Source organism: Babylonia areolata, chromosome 20, assembly GCF_041734735.1.
Source record: "Babylonia areolata isolate BAREFJ2019XMU chromosome 20, ASM4173473v1, whole genome shotgun sequence".
NCBI classification, from domain to species: domain Eukaryota; kingdom Metazoa; phylum Mollusca; class Gastropoda; order Neogastropoda; family Buccinidae; genus Babylonia; species Babylonia areolata.
Window position 1 is genome coordinate 11,334,998 of NC_134895.1, and position 22,429 is coordinate 11,357,426.

The 22,429-nt window shown below is 40.9% G+C and overlaps 2 protein-coding genes across 6 annotated transcripts in view; both read left to right on the forward strand.

The window, feature by feature from the left end:
• The window catches only part of LOC143295145 (uncharacterized), an 83,728-nt gene extending 82,156 nt beyond the window's left edge, over positions 1-1,572 (forward strand). For all 5 annotated transcript variants that reach the window (XM_076606709.1, XM_076606711.1, XM_076606710.1 and 2 more), the window contains one exon: positions 700-1,572. In XM_076606709.1, the coding sequence (XP_076462824.1) occupies positions 700-813 (114 nt within the window). In that variant the 3' untranslated portion in view covers positions 814-1,572. The remainder of the gene's footprint in view (positions 1-699) is intronic.
• An 8,864-nt stretch (positions 1,573-10,436) lies between these two features.
• The window catches only part of LOC143295171 (uncharacterized), a 21,540-nt gene continuing 9,547 nt past the window's right edge, over positions 10,437-22,429 (forward strand). Inside the window, exons 1-7 of the mRNA XM_076606743.1 lie at positions 10,437-10,495; positions 11,534-11,618; positions 12,747-12,804; positions 14,295-14,503; positions 15,649-15,730; positions 17,892-18,135; positions 20,868-20,935. Of these exons, the coding sequence (XP_076462858.1) occupies positions 11,553-11,618; positions 12,747-12,804; positions 14,295-14,503; positions 15,649-15,730; positions 17,892-18,135; positions 20,868-20,935 (727 nt within the window). The 5' untranslated portion in view covers positions 10,437-10,495; positions 11,534-11,552. The remainder of the gene's footprint in view (positions 10,496-11,533; positions 11,619-12,746; positions 12,805-14,294; positions 14,504-15,648; positions 15,731-17,891; positions 18,136-20,867; positions 20,936-22,429) is intronic.

Here is a 22,429-nt window from a genome sequence, read left to right on the forward strand (position 1 = left end):
TAAACCACTGCAGGTGAGGGCCTTATGGTTTTTTTTGGCGCCAGACAGGTAAACCAATGCAGGTGAGGGCCTTATGGTTTTTTTTTTTGGCACCGGACAGGTAAACCAATGCAGGTGAAGGTTTTATATTTTGGGCGCCGGACAGGTAAATCAATGCAGGTGAGGGCTTTATGTTTTTGGCGCCGGACAGGTAAACCAATGCAGGTGAGGATTTATGTTTTTGGCACTGGACAGGTAAACCAATGCAGGTGAGGGTTTTATGTTTTTGGCACCGGACAGGTAAACCACTGCAGGTGAGGATTTATGTTTTTGGCACTGGACAGGTAAATCACTGCAGGTGAGGGCTTTATGTATTTGGTACTGGACAGATAAACCAATGCGGGCGAGAGTTTATGTTTTTTTGGCGCAGAGCGGTTACTTGAATTCACTGTAATGAGAATTAGAGTTTCACATACAGGTGATAGGTTTTGACTGTCTTGAAACTGAGCAGATGAAACAAAGGCGATATACGAGACTCTGTGTGTGTGTGTGTGTGTGTGTGTGTGTGTGTGTGTGTGTGTGTGTGTGTGTGTGTGTGTGTGCGCGCGCGTTTATTTATGCTTTCGTGTCAGCATGGTTTTTTTTGTGAATCCATGTGGACTTGGTGCGACAAATCTGAACCAGTGCAGTGGTATGATGTGTTTGTGTGTTTTTCTGCAGGTGAACAACGTGGACTTCAGCAACATCGACCACACCCGTGCAGTCAGCGTGCTGAAGACCGCCTCCTCCGTGCAGCTCCTGGTGGAGAGGATGCAGAAAATCAACATGGTCTAACATCCTCCGCCCCCCTCCTTTCACATTCATGGGTGTCAGTCTGTGCCTGGTGTCAGTCTGTGCAGGATTTCTGGTGTCAATATGTGTCTGGTGTCAGTATGGTGTCAGTCTGTGCCTGGTGTCAGTCTGTGACTGGTGTCAGTCTGTGCCTGGTGTCAGTCTGTGTCAGTCTGTGGCTGGTGTCAGTCTGTGCCTGGTGTCAGTCTGTGTCAGTCTGTGGCTGGTGTCAGTCTGTGCCTGGTGTCAGTCTGTGTCAGTCTGTGGCTGGTGTCAGTCTGTGCCTGGTGTCAGTCTGTGCCTGGTGTCAGTCTGTGTCAGTCTGTGCCTGGTGTCAGTCTGTGCCTGGTGTCAGTCTGTGTCAGTCTGTGGCTGGTGTCAGTCTGTGGCTGGTGTCAGTCTGTGCAGGATTTCTGGTGTCAGTCTGTGCCTGGTGTCAGTCTGTGGCTGGTGTCAGTCTGTGCAGGATTTCTGGTGTCAGTCTGTGCCCGGTGTCAGTATGGTGTCAGTCTGTGCCTGGTGTCAAGTTTGTGCAGGATTCCTGCCATGATATCAGGAGTTCCAATGCCTTGGACAGTCAACGCATTATGTGAAGACAATGTCCGGCAAGATTTAACATCGAATCAAACAATCAATGTCCTGTTGTTGGTTTGCATGCAGAAGAGACATGGCAAGACCGCAGACTTATTACACACATCATCATTTGGGGGTGAAATACTGTTGTTGTTTTTTTTTTCATAGAAAAAGCAACAAGAAAAATACACACACCAAAAAAAAACAAAAAACAAAAAACACACACAAACACACACACACACACACACACACACACACACACACACACACACAAACCCAACAAAAAAAACAACAACAACAACAACCAAAAAAACCCACACCAACAAACAGAGACAGCTGTTTCCACTTCTATGGCAGCAATCACTTTACTCAGCGGCACCTTTTTTTAAATTTTTTAAAATTTTTTCTCATGCACTGGTATCCGTGCTCGGATATCCTCTTTATCAATGAATGCTTCAGTTTGGTTTGTTTCGTTATCGTGGCAATTTTTTTGTGTTTTATGATTCCTTCATCATTGCTGTGTACTGTGCTGTCACAACATCGATATCAATGTTTTTCAAGTATTACTACACAGTAATCTTTCTGTCGAATGTGCTTCGAGTCTGCCGAAGAAGATATCTTTGTGTGTGTTGGTGGTTTCTATTCATGTGTGAGAAAAAAAAAACCCAAAGAGGAAGAAGAAGAAGATATTACAAAATGCATGAGTGCCTGGACAGATTGGTAGACCTAGTGGTTAAAACGTTGGGCTTTCAATCTATGGGTCTGGGGTTCGAACCTCGGTGACGGCGCCTGGTGGGTAAAGGGTGGAGATTTTTCCGATCTCCCAGGTCAACATATGTGCAGACCTGCTAGTGCCTGAACCCCCTTCGTGTGTGTACGCAAGCAAAAGATCAAATATGCACGTTAAAGATCCTGTAATCCATGTCAGCGTTCGGTGGGTTATGGAAACAAGAATATACCCAGCAAGCACACCCCCGAAAACGGAGTATGGCTGCCTACATGGCGGGGTAAAAACGGTCATACACGTAAAAGCCAACTCGCGCACATACGAGTGACAGAAAAATACGAGGTAAAGGTAGATAGTGTTAAATAATGGAAGACTGTAAACCAAAGGATGGAATTAAAAAAAAGAAAAAAAAAAGGAAGATTGATGACTGGAAGTCCGTCAGTCATTCACTAAAAGCACCGCTAAAAATCCCTCAGTTGTTCACTGACAGCATCACTGACAACCCGTCAGTTTTTATCACTGAAAGCATCATTGAAAGTCCCCCAGTTCATTGAAAGCATCACTAAAAGTCCGTCAGTTTTATCACTGAAAGTCCTTCAGTTTTATCATTGAAAGCATCGCAGAAAGTCCATCAGTTTTATCACCGACAGCATCACTGAAAGTCCCACAGTTGTTCTCTGAAAGCACCACTGGAAGTCCGTCAGATTTATCACTGGAAGCCATACTGAAAGTCCGTCATTTTTATCACTGAAAGTCCTTCAGTTTTATCACTGAAAACATCACTGAAATTCCGTCAGTTTTATCAATGAAAGCATCACTGAAAGTCAGTCGGTTTTATCAATGAAAGCATCACTGACAGTCAGCCAGTTTTATCACTGAAAGCATCACTGACAGTCCGTCAGTTTTATCAATGAAAGCATCACTGACAGTCCGCCAGTTTTATCACTGAAAGCATCACTGAAAGTCCGTCGGTTTTATCAATGAAAGCATCACTGACAGTCCGGCAGTTTTATCACTGAAAGCATCACTGAAAGTCCGTCGGTTTTATCAATGAAAGCATCACTGACAGTCCGCCAGTTTTATCACTGAAAGCATCACTGAAAGTCCGTCGGTTTTATCAATGAAAGCATCACTGACAGTCCGCCAGTTTTATCAATGAAAGCATCACTGACAGTCCGCCAGTTTTATCACTGAAAGCATCACTGACAGTCCGCCAGTTTTATCAATGAAAGCATCACTGACAGTCCGCCAGTTTTATCAATGAAAGCATCACTGACAGTCCGCCAGCTTTATCACTGAAGTGGCGTCTGCGACGTTACACTACCAGATACCAGAGCATAACTGAAAGTCACAAAGTTGCTCACAGACACAAAGTGCTTTGATTACATAAGTGCAAGGATGATTGAATGGAGCCCCCCCACTCGCCCAGTGCTGTCAAAAAGCCAAATTAATGTGGATACTTTCCCACTCTTCACTTGCGCACATAATTATAGATAATATATAACGACTTTGTGTGTGTGTGTGGGGGGGGGGGGGGGGGGGTGTGCGTGCGTGCGTGCGTTCGTATGTACGTACGTACGTGCTTGTGAATGTGTGTGTTTCACACTTGTTTGATTGCTTTATATTTTTCCTCCTGTATTATCCTTTCGTCTGTGTTCATTCTGTCAAGGCAGCTGCACACTTTCTCACTCTGACGTGAAAAAACTGTGTGCACGGTGTTCTACATGTCAAGAGCAGAAGCCTTCAGCCGGTTGTTTCAGATCAGTAGTTTTCAGTCTGAATACTGTCATTCTTTCAGTCTGAATACTGCTCCTTCGTGAATGTCTTTAGTCCAGTGCAGCCCATGTGATCCCTCCAGACAGTTGTCAAATGTCACCTGTTCTAAAGTTGTGTCACCATGAGTTAGGGTTTTGACCTGGTCTGCTGCTGGACTGCAAAGCTGGGCACTTGTTCTGTCTTTACTGTGCTGCTTGTGACTGTTTTCAGTGTGTGTGTGTGTGTGTGTGTGTGTGTGTGTGCGTGTGTGTGTGTGTGTGTGTGTGTGTGTGTGTGTGCGTTCGCGTGCCTTTGCACGTTTTCGTGCATTCGTTTGATTAATGTGTATGTGTGTATGTGAATGTGTGCGTGTGATTGTTATGTAACTCCATATCTATCTGTGTGTGTGTGTGTGTGTGTGTGTAAGGCCTATACGTCAAATTTTATCATGTTGTCTGCTCTATTTTCTTCTCAGAAATCACGTAGAGCTGTGCATCCCTATGCTAGATGCGTTGTGGAACTGTTTTTCATTATGATAGTGATGCGATGATGACGATTATGACGATGATTGTGTTATCAACAGTTTCAGTGTGACGGTGATGCGATGATGATGATGATGATGGTGATGATGTTGACGATGATGATGATGATTGTTGTTGTTATCAACGACCATCTAACATCATCATCGTAATTAGGAGCTTCTATTTGAACCATGTGCAGCTAATTTATTGTGAGGTGTTCAGCGACATTGCTGAATGTAATTCTGTTGAGATGTTGGCTATTGCGGAATGTTCGAAAGCAACGTGAAGTGTCTGTGATATTGTCTGTGACCTGATGACTGCTGTCTGTATCTAACCATTCAGTACACAGTTCATTTATCCATGGCATGCATGTCCCCAACATTACAACTCGAATTCCAATTATTGATTATTATGTGTTTGAATAATAGTATGCAATTTGTCTACTGTCACCAGTACATGTGACGGGACATTGATATACAAAATTCCTCATTTTGTATATCATTTGTCATATATCATTTTGTATGTCATTTGTAAAAACTTCATAATACACCCGGGCACCTGTTATGAAGGTATGCAGCTATTGGTAAACTATTGAACTGTATTACTTACATTCATTTTTCTGTTCGTTGTACACATGTTGCTTTAACTGAACGTTTTGCTTGACGATTGCCGTGTGTGTGTGTGTGTGTGTGTGTGTGTGTGTGTGTGTGTGTGTGTGTGTGTGTGTGTTAAAGTTGTTTAACTGTTCCATAATTATGCCTTTAAGTTCGGTATGGTTACTATGGTCAACTGGGCTGTCAAAAGAAAACAAAAATGACTTGGTCTGTGTGTGTGTGTGCGTGCGTCCGTGTGTGTGTGTGTGTGTGTGTGTGAATGTGTGCGTGCATGTGCTTTTCTTGGCAAATCAAGTACTGACAGTCATTTCATGCTTGACATAAGATTACGAAAAAAAAAAAAAGTTTTTATATTTTCATGAACACTTTTGCATATCTTTTGTTTCACTATTTTTTTTCCAGTTTGTAAAATGATGAACTGGGGAAAGAATCTTCCAAACATTTATGATCATGTTCTAAAAGGAAATAATGAATGGCAAATTCTGAAAATAAACTGTGTTGTTCTGGTTAAGATTGGTTTGTTTGTTTTATAAATATTTTTTCATTGTTTTTTTGTTTTTTGTTGTTCTTTTTTTTTTTTTTTTTAGTATGCCTCTGTGCATAATTATGTGTGAAAGAAACATGAGAGAAAAACAGAGCATGTAAGCATGTGCATGTGAAGTGCAAGTGTGTGTGTGTGTATGTGTGTGTGTGTGTGTGTGTTTGAATGTGTCCGTATGTGCGTGCGTCCGTGTGTGTGTGTGTGTAAGTGTGTGTATGCGTGTGTTTTTCTTGGCAAATCAAGTACTGACAGTCATTTCATGCTTGACATAAGATTACGAAAAAAAAAAAGTTTTTATATTTTCATGAACACTTTTGCATATCTTTTGTTTCACTATTTTTTTTCTGTTTTTAAAATGATGAACTGGAGAAAGAATCTTCCAAACATTTATGATCATGTTCTAAAAGGAAATAATGAATGGCAAATTCTGAAAATAAAATGTGTTGTTCTGGTTAAGTTTGGTTGGTTGGTTTGTTTTAGAAATATTTTTTCATTGTTTTTTAAAAATTTTTATTATTATTATTTTTTTAATTTTTAGTATGCCTCTGTGCATATGTGTGACAGAAACATGAGAGAGAGAAACAAAGCATTAAACATGTGCGTGCGTTTCAGTGAAGTGTGTGTGTGTGTGTGCGTGCGTCTGTGTGTGTGTGTGTGTGTGAATGTGTGCGTGTGTGTGCTTTTCTTGGCAAATCAAGTACTGACAGTCATTTCATGCTTGACATAAGATTACGGAAAAAAAAAAAGAAAAAAGTTTTTATATTTTCATGAACACTTTTGCATATCTTTTGTTTCACTATTTTTTTTCTGTTTTTAAAATGATGAACTGGAGAAAGAATCTTCCAAACATTTATGATCATGTTCTAAAAGGAAATAATGAATGGCAAATTCTGAAAATAAAATGTGTTGTTCTGGTTAAGTTTGGTTGGTTGGTTTGTTTTAGAAATATTTTTTCATTGTTTTTAAAAAAAAATTATTATTATTATTATTATTTTTTAGTATGCCTCTGTGCATATGTGTGACAGAAACATGAGAGAGAGAAACAAAGCATTAAACATGTGCGTGCGTTTCAGTGAAGTGTGTATGTGCGTGCGTCCGTGTGTGTGTGTGTGTGAATGTGTGCGTGTGTGTGCTTTTCTTGGCAAATCAAGTACTGACAGTCATTTCATGCTTGACATAAGATTACGAAAAAAAGAAAAGAAAAAAAGTTTTTATATTTTCATGAACACTTTTGCATATCTTTTGTTTCACTATTTTTTTTCTGTTTTTAAAATGATGAACTGGAGAAAGAATCTTCCAAACATTAATGATCATGTTCTAAAAGGAAATAATGAATGGCAAATTCTGAAAATAAAATGTGTTCTTCTGGTTAAGATTGGTTTGTTTGTTTGTTTTAGAAATATTTTTCATTGTTTTTTTTTGTTTTTTTTGTTTTTTGTTGTTCTTTTTTTTTTTTTAGTATGCCTCTGTGCATGTGTGAAAGAAACATGAGAGAAAAACAGAGCATGTAAGCATGTGCATGTGAAGTGCAAGTGTGTGTGTGTGTGTATGTGTGTGTGTGTGTGTGTGTGTATGTGTGTGTGTGTGTGTGTGTGTGTGTGTGTGTTTGAATGTGTGCGTATGTGCGTGCATCCGTGTGTGTGTGTGTAAATGTGTGTGTGCGTGTGTTTATCTTGGCAAATCAAGTACTGACAGTCATTTCATGCTTGACATAACATTCCGAAAAAAAAGAAAGCTGTTATATTTTCACGAACACTATTGCATATCTTTTGTTTCACTATTTTTTTTTTCCAGTTTGTAAAATGATGAACTGGAGAAAGAATCTTCCAAACATTTATGATCATGTTCTAAAAGGAAATAATGAATGGCAAATTCTGAAAATAAAATGTGTTGTTTTGGTTAAGTTTGGTTGGTTGGTTTGTTTTAGAAATTTTTTTTTTTTTTTAATTTTTATTATTATTATTATTATTATTTTTAGTATGCCTCTGTGCATATGTGTGACAGAAACATGAGAGAGAGAAACAAAGCATTAAACATGTGCGTGCGTTTCAGTGAAGTGTGTGTGTGTGTGTGTGTGTGTGTGTGTGTGTGTGTGTGCGTGCGTCCGTGTGTGTGTGTGTGTGTGAATGTGTCCGTGTGTGTGCTTTTCTTGGCAAATCAAGTACTGACAGTCATTTCATGCTTGACATAAGATTACGAAAAAAAAAAAAAGGTTTTATATTTTCATGAACACTTTTGCATATCTTTTGTTTCACTATTTTTTTTCTGTTTTTAAAATGATGAACTGGAGAAAGAATCTTCCAAACATTAATGATCATGTTCTAAAAGGAAATAATGAATGGCAAATTCTGAAAATAAAATGTGTTGTTCTGGTTAAGATTGGTTTGTTTGTTTGTTTTAGAAATATTTTTTCATTGTTTTTTTAAAATTTTTATTATTATTATTATTATTATTTTTTTAGTATGCCTCTGTGCATATGTGTGACAGAAACATGTGAGAAAAAAAAGCATGTAAGCATGTGCATGTGAAGTGTAAGTGTGTGTGTGTGCATGTGTGTGTGCGTTTCCGTGCACGTTTGTGTTTGAGGAAAAGTTGTTGCAGTTGAATGTGTTATTCTAAAATGTATTTTAACTACAAAATTGATACAGGTATACCATGAAACACATTTGCAGTCGCAGGCATAGGCTTTATACGGTATCGATTCGACATAGGCTTAGGCCTACACTGTTTCTCAAAATACCACTGACACACACAAGACAGTGAAAATAAAAGCTGCCAGTCCAAACAAACAACAACAACAACAAACAAAAAACCGTGTTGGTCAGTTTTTAAAACCTGCCATTGGTACCATAGGTGTAAAACATAAATTAATTTTTAAAATATTTTAAATTTAACTGAAATGAATAGAAATAAGTCACAGTTCAATTCAGTTCAGCTCAGTTACTCATGGAGGCGTCACTGCGTTCGGACAAATCCATATACGCTATACCACATCTGCTTAAATAAGCAGATGCCTGACCAGCAGCGTAACCCCGAACCTGACACGCTGAATCAGCCCCGTGCTGCCTCGGACTCGGAGAAAAAAAAATGAAGTAAAATAAATACTTACACAAATGAATTCATAAGTCACAAATGATAAGTAAAAACAGAAAATTAATAACAAAAAATAAAATAAGATAAAAAAAAAAAATGAAGGAACTAGATGAATGAATGAAAGAAAAGAAAATATAAATAAAGAAAACAAACAAACAAACAAAAACATTAGAATGTAAAAATGAAAGATGATCAAATGGTTGTCTCCGGGAATTACCGAACTCAGTGACAATGTGTAGTCTTCATCGGTGGACATCTCTGGCCGGGTGGACATGCATATGGTGGCTTCAGAGCCGTGTAAGACCCAGGCACACATGTGGTCAAGTTGCAGGTAGGGCGTGATATTCAAGTAGCCAGAGCAGGGGTAGCTTGCATTGGCGCTGGTGGTTGCCTCCCTGGAAAATGAACAAAAGCTACACTGAGATCTCGAAGGCTAATAATCGAAATAAAATGAAGGTAGGCCACGTCACAGTTCAGCAAACCTGTGCACACCTACACACTGGCGGTGTGCATACTCACACGGCTAGCATGAACACACACACTGGCACACACACACACGCACGCACACACACATACACACACACACACAGTGACTGGACACACACACTACACTACGCTACACACAGTGACACACACACACACACACACACACACACACACGCACACACACACACACATACATATATACATATATATATATATATATATATATATATTCTACACAGGTTTCTAACACATATGACACTGGCATACATCAGTGTATTAGAGAACAAGGCCAAGCCAGTACAACACAGTTTTCGAACCGTGACACACGTACATGATGGACATTCATTTAGTAACTTTCAAATACACATATTATAGTACACCTTACGGCGGCAATAGACATTTAACCTTAGTTTTCATCAGTAGAATATCTGTAGGGTGGTTCCCGGTTCCATATGAAGTCACACAGAGCCACTCTCAGAAAAAAAAAGAGAGAGAGAAAAAAAAGAAGAAAATCCCAGAAGAAAGACAGTGAAAAAGTTACGAGAGCGATTTTTTTTTCTCACACTTTGATTCAGTTTTTAAGTTCATAATTTCAGCGGCTGAACTGAAGTCAACTGAACTACAAACGTACAGAAAGCGATTGTTCAGTTCAGTTCAGTTGCTCAAAGAGACGTCACTACATTCGGATGAATCCATATAATCCATATACGCTACACCACAACTGTTAAGCAGATGCCTGACCTGCAGCAGGTAACCCAACGCGCTTTGTGAGTGATTGAGTACAGTATGAACAAATAAATGACTATAATATAATCAATTAAGAATGCCAGCCATAGGCTACGGTTTGCGTCTCAGATATTGAGCTTCACTCGACGAAATCACCTACGCCCTCCCAACTACCCCTGCCCCCCCCCCCCCCCCCCCCCCCCCCCACGCCCCCCGCCCCAACCCCCCTCTCCTATTTGTTACATCAGTCTCATAAATAAGAAAAAAACACCGGTCATTTTGAAACGAAAAAAAATTAATTGCCAAACTATTAAGAAATCAAACAAAAAATCGTGATGAAAAAATAAATCGAGCTCTATGGTGCAGACATCTGGTAATAATTTTGTTTTGACATCAAATCACACTGTCGAATAAGTTGGTCGAAAACGCACGAAGAGCACTGACGAAAATGAACGAAGATTACTGATACCATTGAGCTGGCGTGGAAGCAAGTAACCTGCATTCTTTTGGATGAGAAAACACACAACGTTATTAACAACAGGGGAAACAACTTTCAAATACGTTCGAACAACAACACGAGTTTCGTGAGTTTTGGTTCAGGCGAGTGCAGAGAAGTTTCCCAGCTGTTTGTTTTCATAACTGTTAAGAGGTTTGCAGTTGCATATGCATTTTGCAAAAAAATATATAAAAACGAAAATAGGCTTATATGTGTAAAAAGGCGCAAAACATTATTTTCGACTCGAAAACAAAGCTTACAAGCTGAAAATAATGATGATGCATGCATGTTGACACACAGAGAACAATCTGTCTGACGACATCAAGTTAGCTGCAGCTTGAGGCAGACGGCCCAGAGCCAACACCACTTGTCCTAGTCCTTTGCACACTCCTCCCTGGCTTCAGCAACACCTTCACTTAGATCTAGATACAATTGTAAAAGTGAATGCAGCATGACTGAGTAGATTTTATATCAGTTCTGGAAAACTTGACAAAATATACTGTACACAGGTTTAGAAGCAAATGCTCGTTTATGTTATTTTGTCAGTTTCTTAGAGTACATACATTTGATTGAACCACAGGTATCCTAATCCTCCCTATCACCCCTCAGTCCCTTTCTTTTGACTCAGAATCTTTTAAAAAGGATGCTATCTGTGGCTTGTGGGCCTGTAGGTAAACATGCATCAATGCCCATTGTAAACTGTGCCAGTGATATGCATCTTCTCAGTAACTTAATCAGTGTGTATGTGCCCTTTGGTGTGCATGATGAAGGTGTAGGGAGAGATGAATTTGGAGACAGAGTAGAGGAGGGAAAACATAGTCCTCAATGTTTCCCCCTCAAATCAACCACCATTAGTATTGGCATTTGTTCTTAGGGCATGAAGGATACTGATATACAGTTATTGGATACTGATGTCCGTTTGTATGTGTATTTGAATATGACCAAAAAACACCTATTCTCTCTGTCTGTCTTTCAGACAGTATGTCTGTCTCTGTCTGTCTCTCTCTTTCTTTTCCTCTCTCTAATAACTCTGAATCAGAATCCTGCTCATCAGGCCATGCTTTCCCACTGGCGTGCCATAATCACAAAAGCAACATTTATTCATAATGCTCTGATTTAAATCATAAAAAAACAATATACTTGTTACACTGTGCTGTATATGGAAATAGTTATAGATTTTTTTTTTTTCAGATGATCATTTCTGAGGACCATGGAATGGGAGAGAAAGTTCTATGACATTGTGCGGGAAACGGAGTCAAATCTGGCAAGTGCCAGGGTATGCCTTGCATGTTAACTCTGTCTTCTTCTCAACCCCCTTGTCTTTAATCCTGTGGTAATCCCTGTGCAGGGCAACAACCCACAAAAGAATCCTTCAAAAGATCCATTTCGATCCACAGCCAATGGAGCAGTGGTATTGTGTGCTCTGGTCATTTAGGTTGATGGCAAATATTGGTAGAAAGTGTCTGGAGACCTGAGGAGGGTGGGAGAATGGTTGAGGATGCTCATCTGCCAATAGAGTGACTGTGAGGGTCTGGGTTTGAATCCCGGTCTCACCCTTTCTCCGAAGTTTGACTGGAGAATCAGTCTGAGCATCCAGTTAGTCATTTGGATGAGGTGATTAATGGAGGTCCTGTGTGCAGCAAGCATTTGGCGGACTGAAAAAGAACCCATGGCAACACAAGTATTGGGAATGCAGATAACACAGCACAAATTACTTTCTGTGAGGTTGTTTTCTTATTTGTTTTAGAGGAAATAATTGTGGAATGTACTTTGAACTGTAAATGTCTCTGCTGTGATGAATATTTTGATTCATTGGAGAATTTAGACAGCTGTTTGTAATGTTCTTAATCACGAAGCAGTCAGCTGAACCGTATGCAGCTTAACAATAATGATATTAGTACATTAACATAGCGCTTTCAATCAGCTCAAAGTATTTTACAATAATGCATCTGACACAAACCACAACACACGTACACATACACACACACACTCATCTAATATCACTAAACAGTGAAAAGATGTTAAACTAAACTAAACTAAACTAAACTAAACTAAACACACACACACACACACACACACACACACACACACACACACCTATACACATGGAAACATGGAAGAACACAGCTGATGGAATGGACTGGTGCCTTAGTTATGCACAAACAGCATGAAAATGAATGTTTTTATATTTGTTTGATATGTGAGTGAGGGACTGTGAGGGACTGAAAAATGGCGGTAAGTTCCAGGTTTGTACTGCAGAAGAACTAGAAACTCTCCTGCTTGATTTGATGTGAGTTGATGGCACAATCTTTGTTATGTAATGAAGGAGGTAGTCCATTATCCTCTTTCTTAAAAAAAAAAAAAAAAAAAAAAAATCATTTGTTTCATATGTTTTATTTTTCAGCGGAAGCTGCATGGACTTGACACCAGCAAACATCCTTCACCACAACCGGAATCTATACGTAAGCTTTTGATGTCTGTAATTCTGCATTTGTAAGCTGGTTTGTAAAATTGCGATGACCCGTTTTCCTACTCATTGTTCTTATTCCTTCTTCATTATGACGATCAACATCTATACATGCTGCTGAAACTGTCGTTTTATGAGAGGTTGATGAAGAGCATGATTTGACTGAGCTGCCGAGGGAAATGCTGTTAATTGAGAGAGGAGAGGTGCTGGGGGATGGGCAGTCATCTGATCTGATGGCTTCTCCAGCTAGGCCAGTCCAGCTGACATGGCGGTCTCTGGGAATTCTCCCTATCAGCACTAGATTTCTACAACACTACTTACCAGTTTGAAAAAAAAGGGGGGAAAAAAAGGAGTTGTGTGGAGGCAACTGGAGAAACAGAATGGTTGGGGCGAAGGTGAAAATTTCTTAACTGAGTCACAGGTAGGAGGCCAGTCTGGACTTGAGGCAGTCCGATGATTCGTCTGTGACAACCTTCTGGAGTAGTGTGCTCCATTCTCGGAAGGTGTGAGGGGGAGGGAAAGATGTCTGCCTGTACTGTTGATCAGCAGACCAAAGAACATCAGTACCAAAGTATCATTGCTTTATTATGATGGTAAAGATGATGATGATGATGATGATGATGCTATTGATGATGATGAGGATATTGAAGATGATGATCATAATGATTATTATTGCAATTATTATTAATATTACCATTAGTAGTATTCCTTAAGACTCCATTATTTTCATCTGTAGAGTTTTGGGAATTTGTCATGCTCCAGAAAAGTTTTTTTTTTTTTTTAAATACTTTTAAGTAAATCAGTTGTCATTTGGTAACTGAATTTTGATATATCATTCCACCAATTAATATATTCATCTTCTGCGTTCAAGGGCTGTAACTTGTGTTCACACTTGGGCATTTATGTGCATACTTGTTTTTAACCTGCCATGTACTATATGCAGGCAGCAATACTTTGTTTTGGGGGAGTTTGCATACTGTGTATTTTCTTGAAATTTCCAGTGCTTTAAACACTTGGCTGTTGCATCTGTCAATGGTTAATGTATAGAGAAGTAAAATTTGTTCATAAAACAATAGAAAGCCGATTGGTGTGGGGTGCTTAAGGTAGAATTGCTCCGTTTCCAGCACACAAACGCTCGTTTCTGGTGTTGGGCAAAAATGTCATTCAGACTTTTATATGTATGTACTAGTCCCCACACCCCTCCACTTCTGGATTTTTCTCAGGTTTTGTTGTTGTACAGCAGGAATCACCCATGACCCATGATAGGCTTTTGCCTCTTGTTGTTCAATAAGTCATCATTTTGAACAATAATTTGACTGCTTCCTCATTCTGCAGCTGTCATTTTATGCTCCACTGATTGAACTGCAAGCATGGGTTGTCATTCTACAGCTATGATTGTATGCTTTACTGACTGAACTACAAAACAGGGGTTGTTTCAAAAACTGTGGTGGCGAATCGATTTTTCTGTGTCGTGTTGTTCTGCAGAAAAGACCGTGCCCACCTACCAGTCACCTGGGCCGATGTCGTTTGTGAACAACAACGATCACATCAACTGGATCCGTCGAGAGATGGGATGGAGCGTACCCTCTGCGTCATCGACCGCCGGACCCGAGGTTGTGGCCAGCACCTCTCTGTTCTCCCCCTTCAGCAATGAGCTGAGAGAACTGCGCACCAAGATGGATTCTCAGAGCCAGGTGGTGTGGTGTGTTGTGTTGTGTTGTGTTGTCCTGTGTTGTATTGTGTTGTATTATATTGTATTATGTTGTGTTGTGTTGTGTCATCTTTGTTGTGTTGTGTTGTGCTGTGCTGTGTTGTACTATGTTGTATTGTGTTGTGTTATATTGTATTATGTTGTATTGTGTTGTGTTATATTGTATTATGTTGTATTGTGTTGTGTCATCTTTGTTGTGTTGTGTTTTGCTATGCTGTGTTGTGTTGTACTATGTTATATTATGTTGTGTTGTGTTTGTTTATTTATTTATGTTTTTTTCTTAATCTATTTTTTTATTTGTTTGTTTGTTTATTTATTCATCCATCAATTTAATGATGTATCCATTTTACACTTTTTTTTCCTTTCAAGGCCTGACTAAGCGCGTTGGGTTACACTGCTGGCCAGGCATCTGCCTAACAGATGTGGTATAGCGTGTATGGATTTGTCCGAACGCAGTGGTGACTCCTTGAGTAACTGAACTGTTTTGAACTGAACTGAACTTAACTGAACTGTGTTGTGTTGTCTTTATATTGTGCTTATCGTGTTATATTGTGTTGTGTTGTGTAGTGTGGTGTTGTATTGCATTACTTCTGTCACATCTGTGTCAGATTCGGGCTGCTTTCCCTTGTGAGAACGCATCGTGTTGCGTCGCATTGCCACAGTGCAGGGCCACCCCTATTTTTGTTTTCTTTTGTTTTTGTTTTTTTCTGCAAATGTTATCTGTCTTACTATCAAAGCGGGTTTTTACCAGGGACACCCCTTTCGCTGATTTGGGTGGGTTCTGTTACATTACGTTCTAAGTGCCAGTTTTACGCTGGATCTTGGTTTATCATCTCCTCTGAAAGACTAGCGTCCAGACCACCATTCAGGGTCAAGTGGAGGTGGGTGGGTTCTATTACATAACGGATTAAAAGCAGTAGACAAAAAACGTAGGATGTTGAAAGTGGTGTATGTGTTCAGATGATTGAAAGCCTGGATGTTGAAAGTGGTGTATGTGTTCAGGTGATTGAAAGCCTGGATGTTGAAAGTGGTGTATGTGTTCAGATGATTGAAAGCCTGGATGTTGAAAGTGGTGTATGTGTTCAGGTGATTGAAAGCCTGGATGTTGAAAGTGGTGTATGTGTTCAGGTGATTGAAAGCCTGGAACAGCTGGTGAGGACCATGAATCAGGAGAAGGACCGCTACCGTCGGCAGATACAAGACTTGCAGAGTGAGTTAAGATAAGATAAGATAAGATAAGAATAACTTTATTATCTCCAACTGGAGAAATTTGGTCAGGTGCATTATCACAAGATAGACAAGTAAACAACATGGGGACCATAACTGTAAAAGTCAACAACAGCTTTTACGAATATTACGAAGATACAAATGTAAAAAATATCACATACACCATTTCATACATAATCCACACACTGCAGGTAACTAGTATTCTTAATGTAAAAACAGAAGGAATTAAGAAACATTATTTGAATATAAACATTATTTGAATATAATTATAAACATAGCCTACTATACTATATTTTTAACCAACCAAAAAAAAACCAAACAAACAACAAAAAAAAAAAAATCATATTTTCAGAGGGTACATTGAAAAAACATCCATTATGCTTGGTGAGTTTAAAAAAGCAAAGAAGAAGAAAAGAATTGTTCACATTTTCAGAGGGTACATTGAAAACACATTCATATTATGCTTGGCTTGGTGTTCTTCTCCCTTAAATCAGTGAAGAGTCACAGGGGTGCAGCACAGAAGAAACCTTCATATCAGATTCCTCCAGGTCTGTAGGTTATGTGTCAAAGCCTGGGTCTCTCTGCGAAACTCTGCTTGGGATGGTACTGTTGGCATATCTGAGAACTGCAGAGTGAATGAGGAAAAAAAAAGAAAAAAAGAAGAAGCAAAAATCTCTTTTATCCACATTTTTGGTGGGTGCATGTGAAAAAAACATTCATTATGCTCATGAACAGTTTATCAAAAAACCAGTGCAAGTTCAAGACAAGTGTTGAACAGTATAGTTATGAACCAGTATGGAGTTGACATCATTTCACAAAGGTATGTGTATGTGTGATTGATTTTATTTTGATATACGTACTTTCTTAACTTACTCCTAACTTATTCAGCTTTAGTGGATGTGTATTTTATTTCATTGTTTTGGACACATTTCGAAATGTGAATTCTATATCTGTGCATAGACAGTCAGTAAACCAGTCTTGAATCTTGTATCTCCATGCACAAGAAACATTAGTGAAATTAGTGAAATAACACACAATATGAATAATAATACATGATGCAAAACAAACAGTTTAACTGTCTCCATCTATGATAAAGTAGAATAATATCAGGATTTCGTGACAGTGTTCTGCATTAGAAATTTGTTTCATACAACATTATTTTTTTTTTAGAAACATTATGAATCTCCACAAATGATTTGTACAGTTACCATTTTCTAGAAAGTATTATGAAGAAAATGCATGGCGAATGGTCACATCTTTTGACTTCATGATTTGACGGGCGCAATAGCCGAGTGGTTAAAGCGTTGGACTGTCAATCTGAGGGTCCCGGGTTCGAATCACGGTGACGGCACCTGGTGGGTAAAGGGTGGAGATTTTTACGATCTCCCAGGTCAACATATGTGCAGACCTGCTAGTGCCTGAACCCCCTTCGTGTGTATATGCAAGCAGAAGATCAAATACGCACATTAAAGATCCTGTAATCCATGTCAGCGTTCGGTGGGTTATGGAAACAAGAACATACCCAGCATGCACACCCCTGAAAACAGAGTATGGTTGCCTACATGGCGGGGTAAAAGCTGTCATACACGTAAAAGCCCACTCGCGTGCATACGAATGAACGCAGAAGAAGAAGAAGAAGAAGACTTCATGATTGATTCTTAAGCCCACTTACATTGCTTTGTGCGTGCGTTTTATCTTTCAGCTTCACTGCTAGAGACAGTTGTGTATGGTGTAATCCTTTGAAAGGCAAACCAATTTTTAGAAGGGAAAAAAAACCTTCGCTACTGACATTGAGTACATTTTTGTGTGGAAACATAAAGATGAAAGGGCATACTCCTACAAATATAGATGCACACACTCTTGTACACACATGCAGACACAGGCACACAAACTCAAACACACACGCACACACACACACACACACACACACACACACACAGAACATGCACAGGCAGATAGACAGACTCACAGACACACACACACACACACACACACACACACACACACACACCTGTATATATGAGAGAGGTCTTCACCACCAAATCAGATCAAGAACAGCTCTCTCGTAGCCACAGGTTGTTCTTTTACTTGTGCCAAATGTATGCTACAGGCAGTAATTCACTAATTGTCTCATTCCAATCCAGACGAGGTCAGCACCCTCAGCTCCAGACTGCAGGAGAGGGAGGGAGGAGGAGGAGGAGGAGGAAGCGGTGGAGGGGGGGGAGTGGACTCTCACCTGCAGACCCAGGTGGAACAGGTGCGACAGGAGATGCGCAGCGACCTGCAGCGACTGCAGAGTGCCATCACGGCCGCTGCCACCAGCGTCGCACACAGCAAACCCGGCGGCGCCCAATACGCTGACAGTCTGGAGAGAAGCTTTCAGGACATGTGAGTAGGGGTCAGGGTCTCTCTCTCTCTCTCTCTCTCTGTGTGTGTGTGTGTGTGTGTGTGTGTGTTGGGGAATGTTTTTTTGTTGGGTTGGGTTGTGTAAGTAATGGGGAATGTTTTTGGGTTGGGTTGGGTTGTGTTGGATTGGTTGTGTATGTGTTGGGGGTATATGTTGTTGGGCTGGGTCAGGTTGTGTTGGGTTGGTTGTGTGTATGTTGGGGGATGGTTTTGGGTTGGGTTGGTTGTGTAAGTATTGGGGAATGTTGTTGGGTTGGGTTGTGTTGGATTGGTTGTGTATGTGTTGGGGTATATGTTGTTGGGTTGGGTCAGGTTGTGTTGGGTTGGTTGTGTGTATGTTGGGGGATGGTTTTGGGTTGGGTTGGTTGTGTAAGTATTGGGGAATGTTGTTGGGTTGGGTTGGGTTGGGTTGGTTGTGTGTGTGTTGGGGAATGTTGTTGGGTTGGATTGGTTGTGTTTGTGTTGGGGATTGTTGTTGTGTTGGGTTAGGTTGTGTGTGTGTTGGGGAATGTTGTTGGGTTGGGTTGGATTGTGTGTGTGTTGGTGAACGTTGTTGTGTTGGGTTAGGTTGTGTGTGTGTTGGGGAACGTTGTTGTGTTGGATTAGGTTGTGTGTGTGTTGGGGAACGTTGTTGTGTTGGGTTGGGTTGTGTGTGTGTTGGGGAACGTTGTTGTGTTGGGTTAGGTTGTGTGTGTGTTGGGGAATGTTGTTGTGTTGGGTTGGGTTGTGTGTGTGTTGGGGAATGCTGTGTTGTTGGGGAACGTTGTTGTGTTGGGTTAGGTTGTGTGTTTTTGGGGAATGTTGTTGGGTTGGGTTGGTTGTGTGTGTGTTGGGGAATGTTGTTGGGTTGGGTTAGGTTGTGTGTGTGTTGGGGAATGTTGTTGGGTTGGGTTGGTTTAGGTTGTGTGTGTGTTGGGGAATGTTGTTGGGTTGGGTTAGGTTGTGTGTGTGTTGGGGAATGTTGTTGGGTTGGGTTGGTTTAGGTTGTGTGTGTGTTGGGGAATGTTGTTGGGTTGTGTTGGGTTAGGTTGTGTGTATGTTGGGGAATGTTGTTGTGTTGGATTGGTTGTGTGTGTGTTGGGGAATGCTGTTGGGTTGGGTTAGGTTGTGTTGGGTTGGTTGTGTTGGGTTGGTTGTGTGTGTGTTGGGGAATGTTGTTGGGTTGTGTTGGGTTAGGTTGTGTGTGTGTTGGGGAATGTTGTTGGGTTGGGTTGGTTGTGTGTGTGTTGGGGAATGTTGTTGGGTTGGGTTGGTTGTGTGTGTGTTGGGGAACGTTGTTGTGTTGGGTTGGTTGTGTGTGTGTTGGGGAACGTTGTTGTGTTGGGTTGGGTTGTGTGTGTGTTGGGGAATGTTGTTGTGTTGTTGGGGAATGTTGTTGGGTTGGGTTAGGTTGTGTGTGTGTTGGGGAATGTTGTTGTGTTGGGTTGGTTGTGTTGGGTTAGGTTGTGTGTGTGTTGGGGAATGTTGTTGGGTTGGGTTGGATTGTGGCTGTGTTGTATGGAATTGTGTTGTGTGGTTTGTAGTGTGGCATGGTGTATTGTAGTACTTTTTTTTGTCACAACCAATTTGTACTGTTGTTGGAACGTTGTTGGGTTGGGTTAGGTTGTGTGTGTGTGTTGGGGAATGTTGTCGGGTTGGGTTGGGTTGTGTTGGGTTGGTTGTGTTGGGTTGGTTGTGTGTGTGTTGGCGAATGTGGTTGGGTTGGGTTGGGTTGGTTGTGTTGGGTTGGTTGTGTGTGTGTTGGCAAATGTTGTTGGGTTGGGTTGGGTTGGGTTGGTTGTGTGTGTGTTGGCGAATGTTGTTGGGTTGTGTTGGGTTGGTTGTGTTTGGTTGGTTGTGTGTGTGTTGGCGAATGTTGTTGGGTTGGGTTAGGTTGTGTTGGGTTGGTTGTGTTTGGTTGGTTGTGTGTGTGTTGGGGAACGTTGTTGGGTTGGTTGGGTTGTGTGTGTGTTGGGGAACGTTGTTGGGTTGGGTTAGGTTGTGTGTGTGTTTGGCAGTGTTGTTGGGTTGTGTGTGTGTTGGGGAATGTTGTGTTGGGCTGGTTGTGTGTGTGTGTTTAGAAATTTTTTGGGTTGGATTGTGGCTGTGTTGTATGGAATTGTGTTGTGTGGTTTGTAGTGTGGTGTAGTGTGTTGTAGTACTTTTTTTTTGGTCACAACCAGTTTGTATTGTTGTTGTATTGTGATATTTTGTGTTGTATTGTGCTGTATTGTTTTTGTATTGTACTAAGCATGTTGGGTTACGCTGCTGGTCAGGCATCTGCCTAACAGATGTGGTGTAGCATATGTAGATTTGTCCAAGTGCTGTGACGCCTCCTCTAGTAACTGAACTGAACTTAGTTTTAGTACTGTAATTGTTTTGTAATGTTTTGTATTGTACTTTACTGTACTGCACTGTACTGTACTGTATTGCTTTGTATGCTTTTACACTGTATCATATTGTACTGTATTATACTGTACTGTATTGTACTGTATTTTTTTTGTGTTGTATTGTAATTCAGCCTCAGCAGAATTTTTTTTTTTTTTTTTTTTTTTTTTTTTTACAAGGAATTTCAGGCTGTTCTCCCCATGGACAGCATGTTGCCATGATCCACTAGATCATTCACTTTCTTTGTTTCTGTCTTCAGTTGTGTGTGTTCTGCTCTTCAAGTGGATTTTTCCAACAGCGTTTTTGCTGCATGCCATTTTTCTGTTGTTTGTTTGTTTGTTTTACAGGCAGAAAAGTGTTCACTCGGAGCTGGAAGAGCTACGCAGAGATTTGAACTCCATGATCCGTCGGGTTGGTGAGTGCGTGGGGCCTGGCTTTGGTGGAGGTACTGGCTGAATGGACTGAATGGATGGAAAACTGTGTGATTGTGTTGGGATGGTGTGGGGGCTCTCTCTCTCTCTCTCCCTCTGTGTGTGTGTGTGTGTGTATGTGTGTGTGGTATGTGTGTGTGTGTATGAGTGGGTGGATGTGGGTGAGTGGTACGTGTGTGTGGGGTATTTATGTGTGGGTGGGTGGGTATGGGTAGATAGGTGGGTATGTATATTATGTGGGTGGGTGTATTTGTGAGTGTGTGTGTGGGGGGGGGGGGGAGGGGGGGGTGAGGGGGGAAGGGTGTGTGTGAGACGGGGTGGGAGTGGGAAGTGAGTGGGTGTGGATTTGTGTTTTTGTGTGGGGGTGGTTGTTTGTGTGGATGGGTGTGCGTGTGTGTTTGTGTGGGTAGGTGGATGGGTGTGTGTGTGTGTTTGTGTGGTAGGTGGATGTGTGTGTGTGTGTGTGTTTGTGTGGGTAGGTGGATGTGTGTGTGTGTGTGTTTGTGTGGGTAGGTGGATGTGTGTGTGTGTGTGTGTTTGTGTGGGTAGGTGGATGTGTGTGTGTGTGTGTTTGTGTGGGTAGGTGGATGGGTGTGCGTGTGTGTTTGTGTGGGTGGGTGGATGGGTGTGTGTGTGTGTTTGTGTGGGTAGGTGGATGGGTGTGCGTGTGTGTTTGTGTGGGTAGGTGGATGGGTGTGCGTGTGTGTTTGTGTGGGTGGGTGGATGGGTGTGTGTGTGTGTGTTCTGGGTGCCTGTGGAGTGGATTGAGAGACAATGGGAGACAGATGTCATCTATTATGTTCTTTTTTTTAAAATATTGATTTATATATATTTTTTTACATCATGCCATCACTTTACAAGCCATTCAGTGTTGGTGACTGAAGTGAGGTTGACCGCCATGCCAGTGTGTGTCTTAAAACGTGTTCTGTTTATTCTGTATGAATAATTATGTTCTGTTTTTTCATCAGGTGATAATTGTAGTGTCAGTGAATTTCAATTTTGTGTTGATATTGATAGTAGCTTGCAGAAAAAATGAAGTATCTTGTTCTCTTTGGTTTTTTTTTTTTTCATTCATTTGTTTTATTTCCTCATTTGCTGTTTGTGAATATGTTTTTTGATTCGATTAATGATATGTATAGGTTTATCAGCCGACTCATTGAAATTGAAGCGCAGTGTGTGAGCACTTTCTTCAGCTTTAAGCCAGTTGACGCTCTTTTGTCTTTGCTTGTATTAACAAGTAATTAAACCAGAGGCAAGACTGCGCTGGCTCTTAGTGCTGCAGCCTTGGGTGCTAGTTGGCCTTTGGGGACCATCCATCCCAACACAGACTGTCCTGAAACCCCCTTGATCGAGAGAGTGGGAATGTAGCTTGGGCAAGACACTCTCCATTATAATCAAATTCTAGCCCATATAGTCAGGATAGCAGATGCCTCCTCTGCTGCTCTGGTGGGTGAATCACGGTCAGACATGTCACTCCA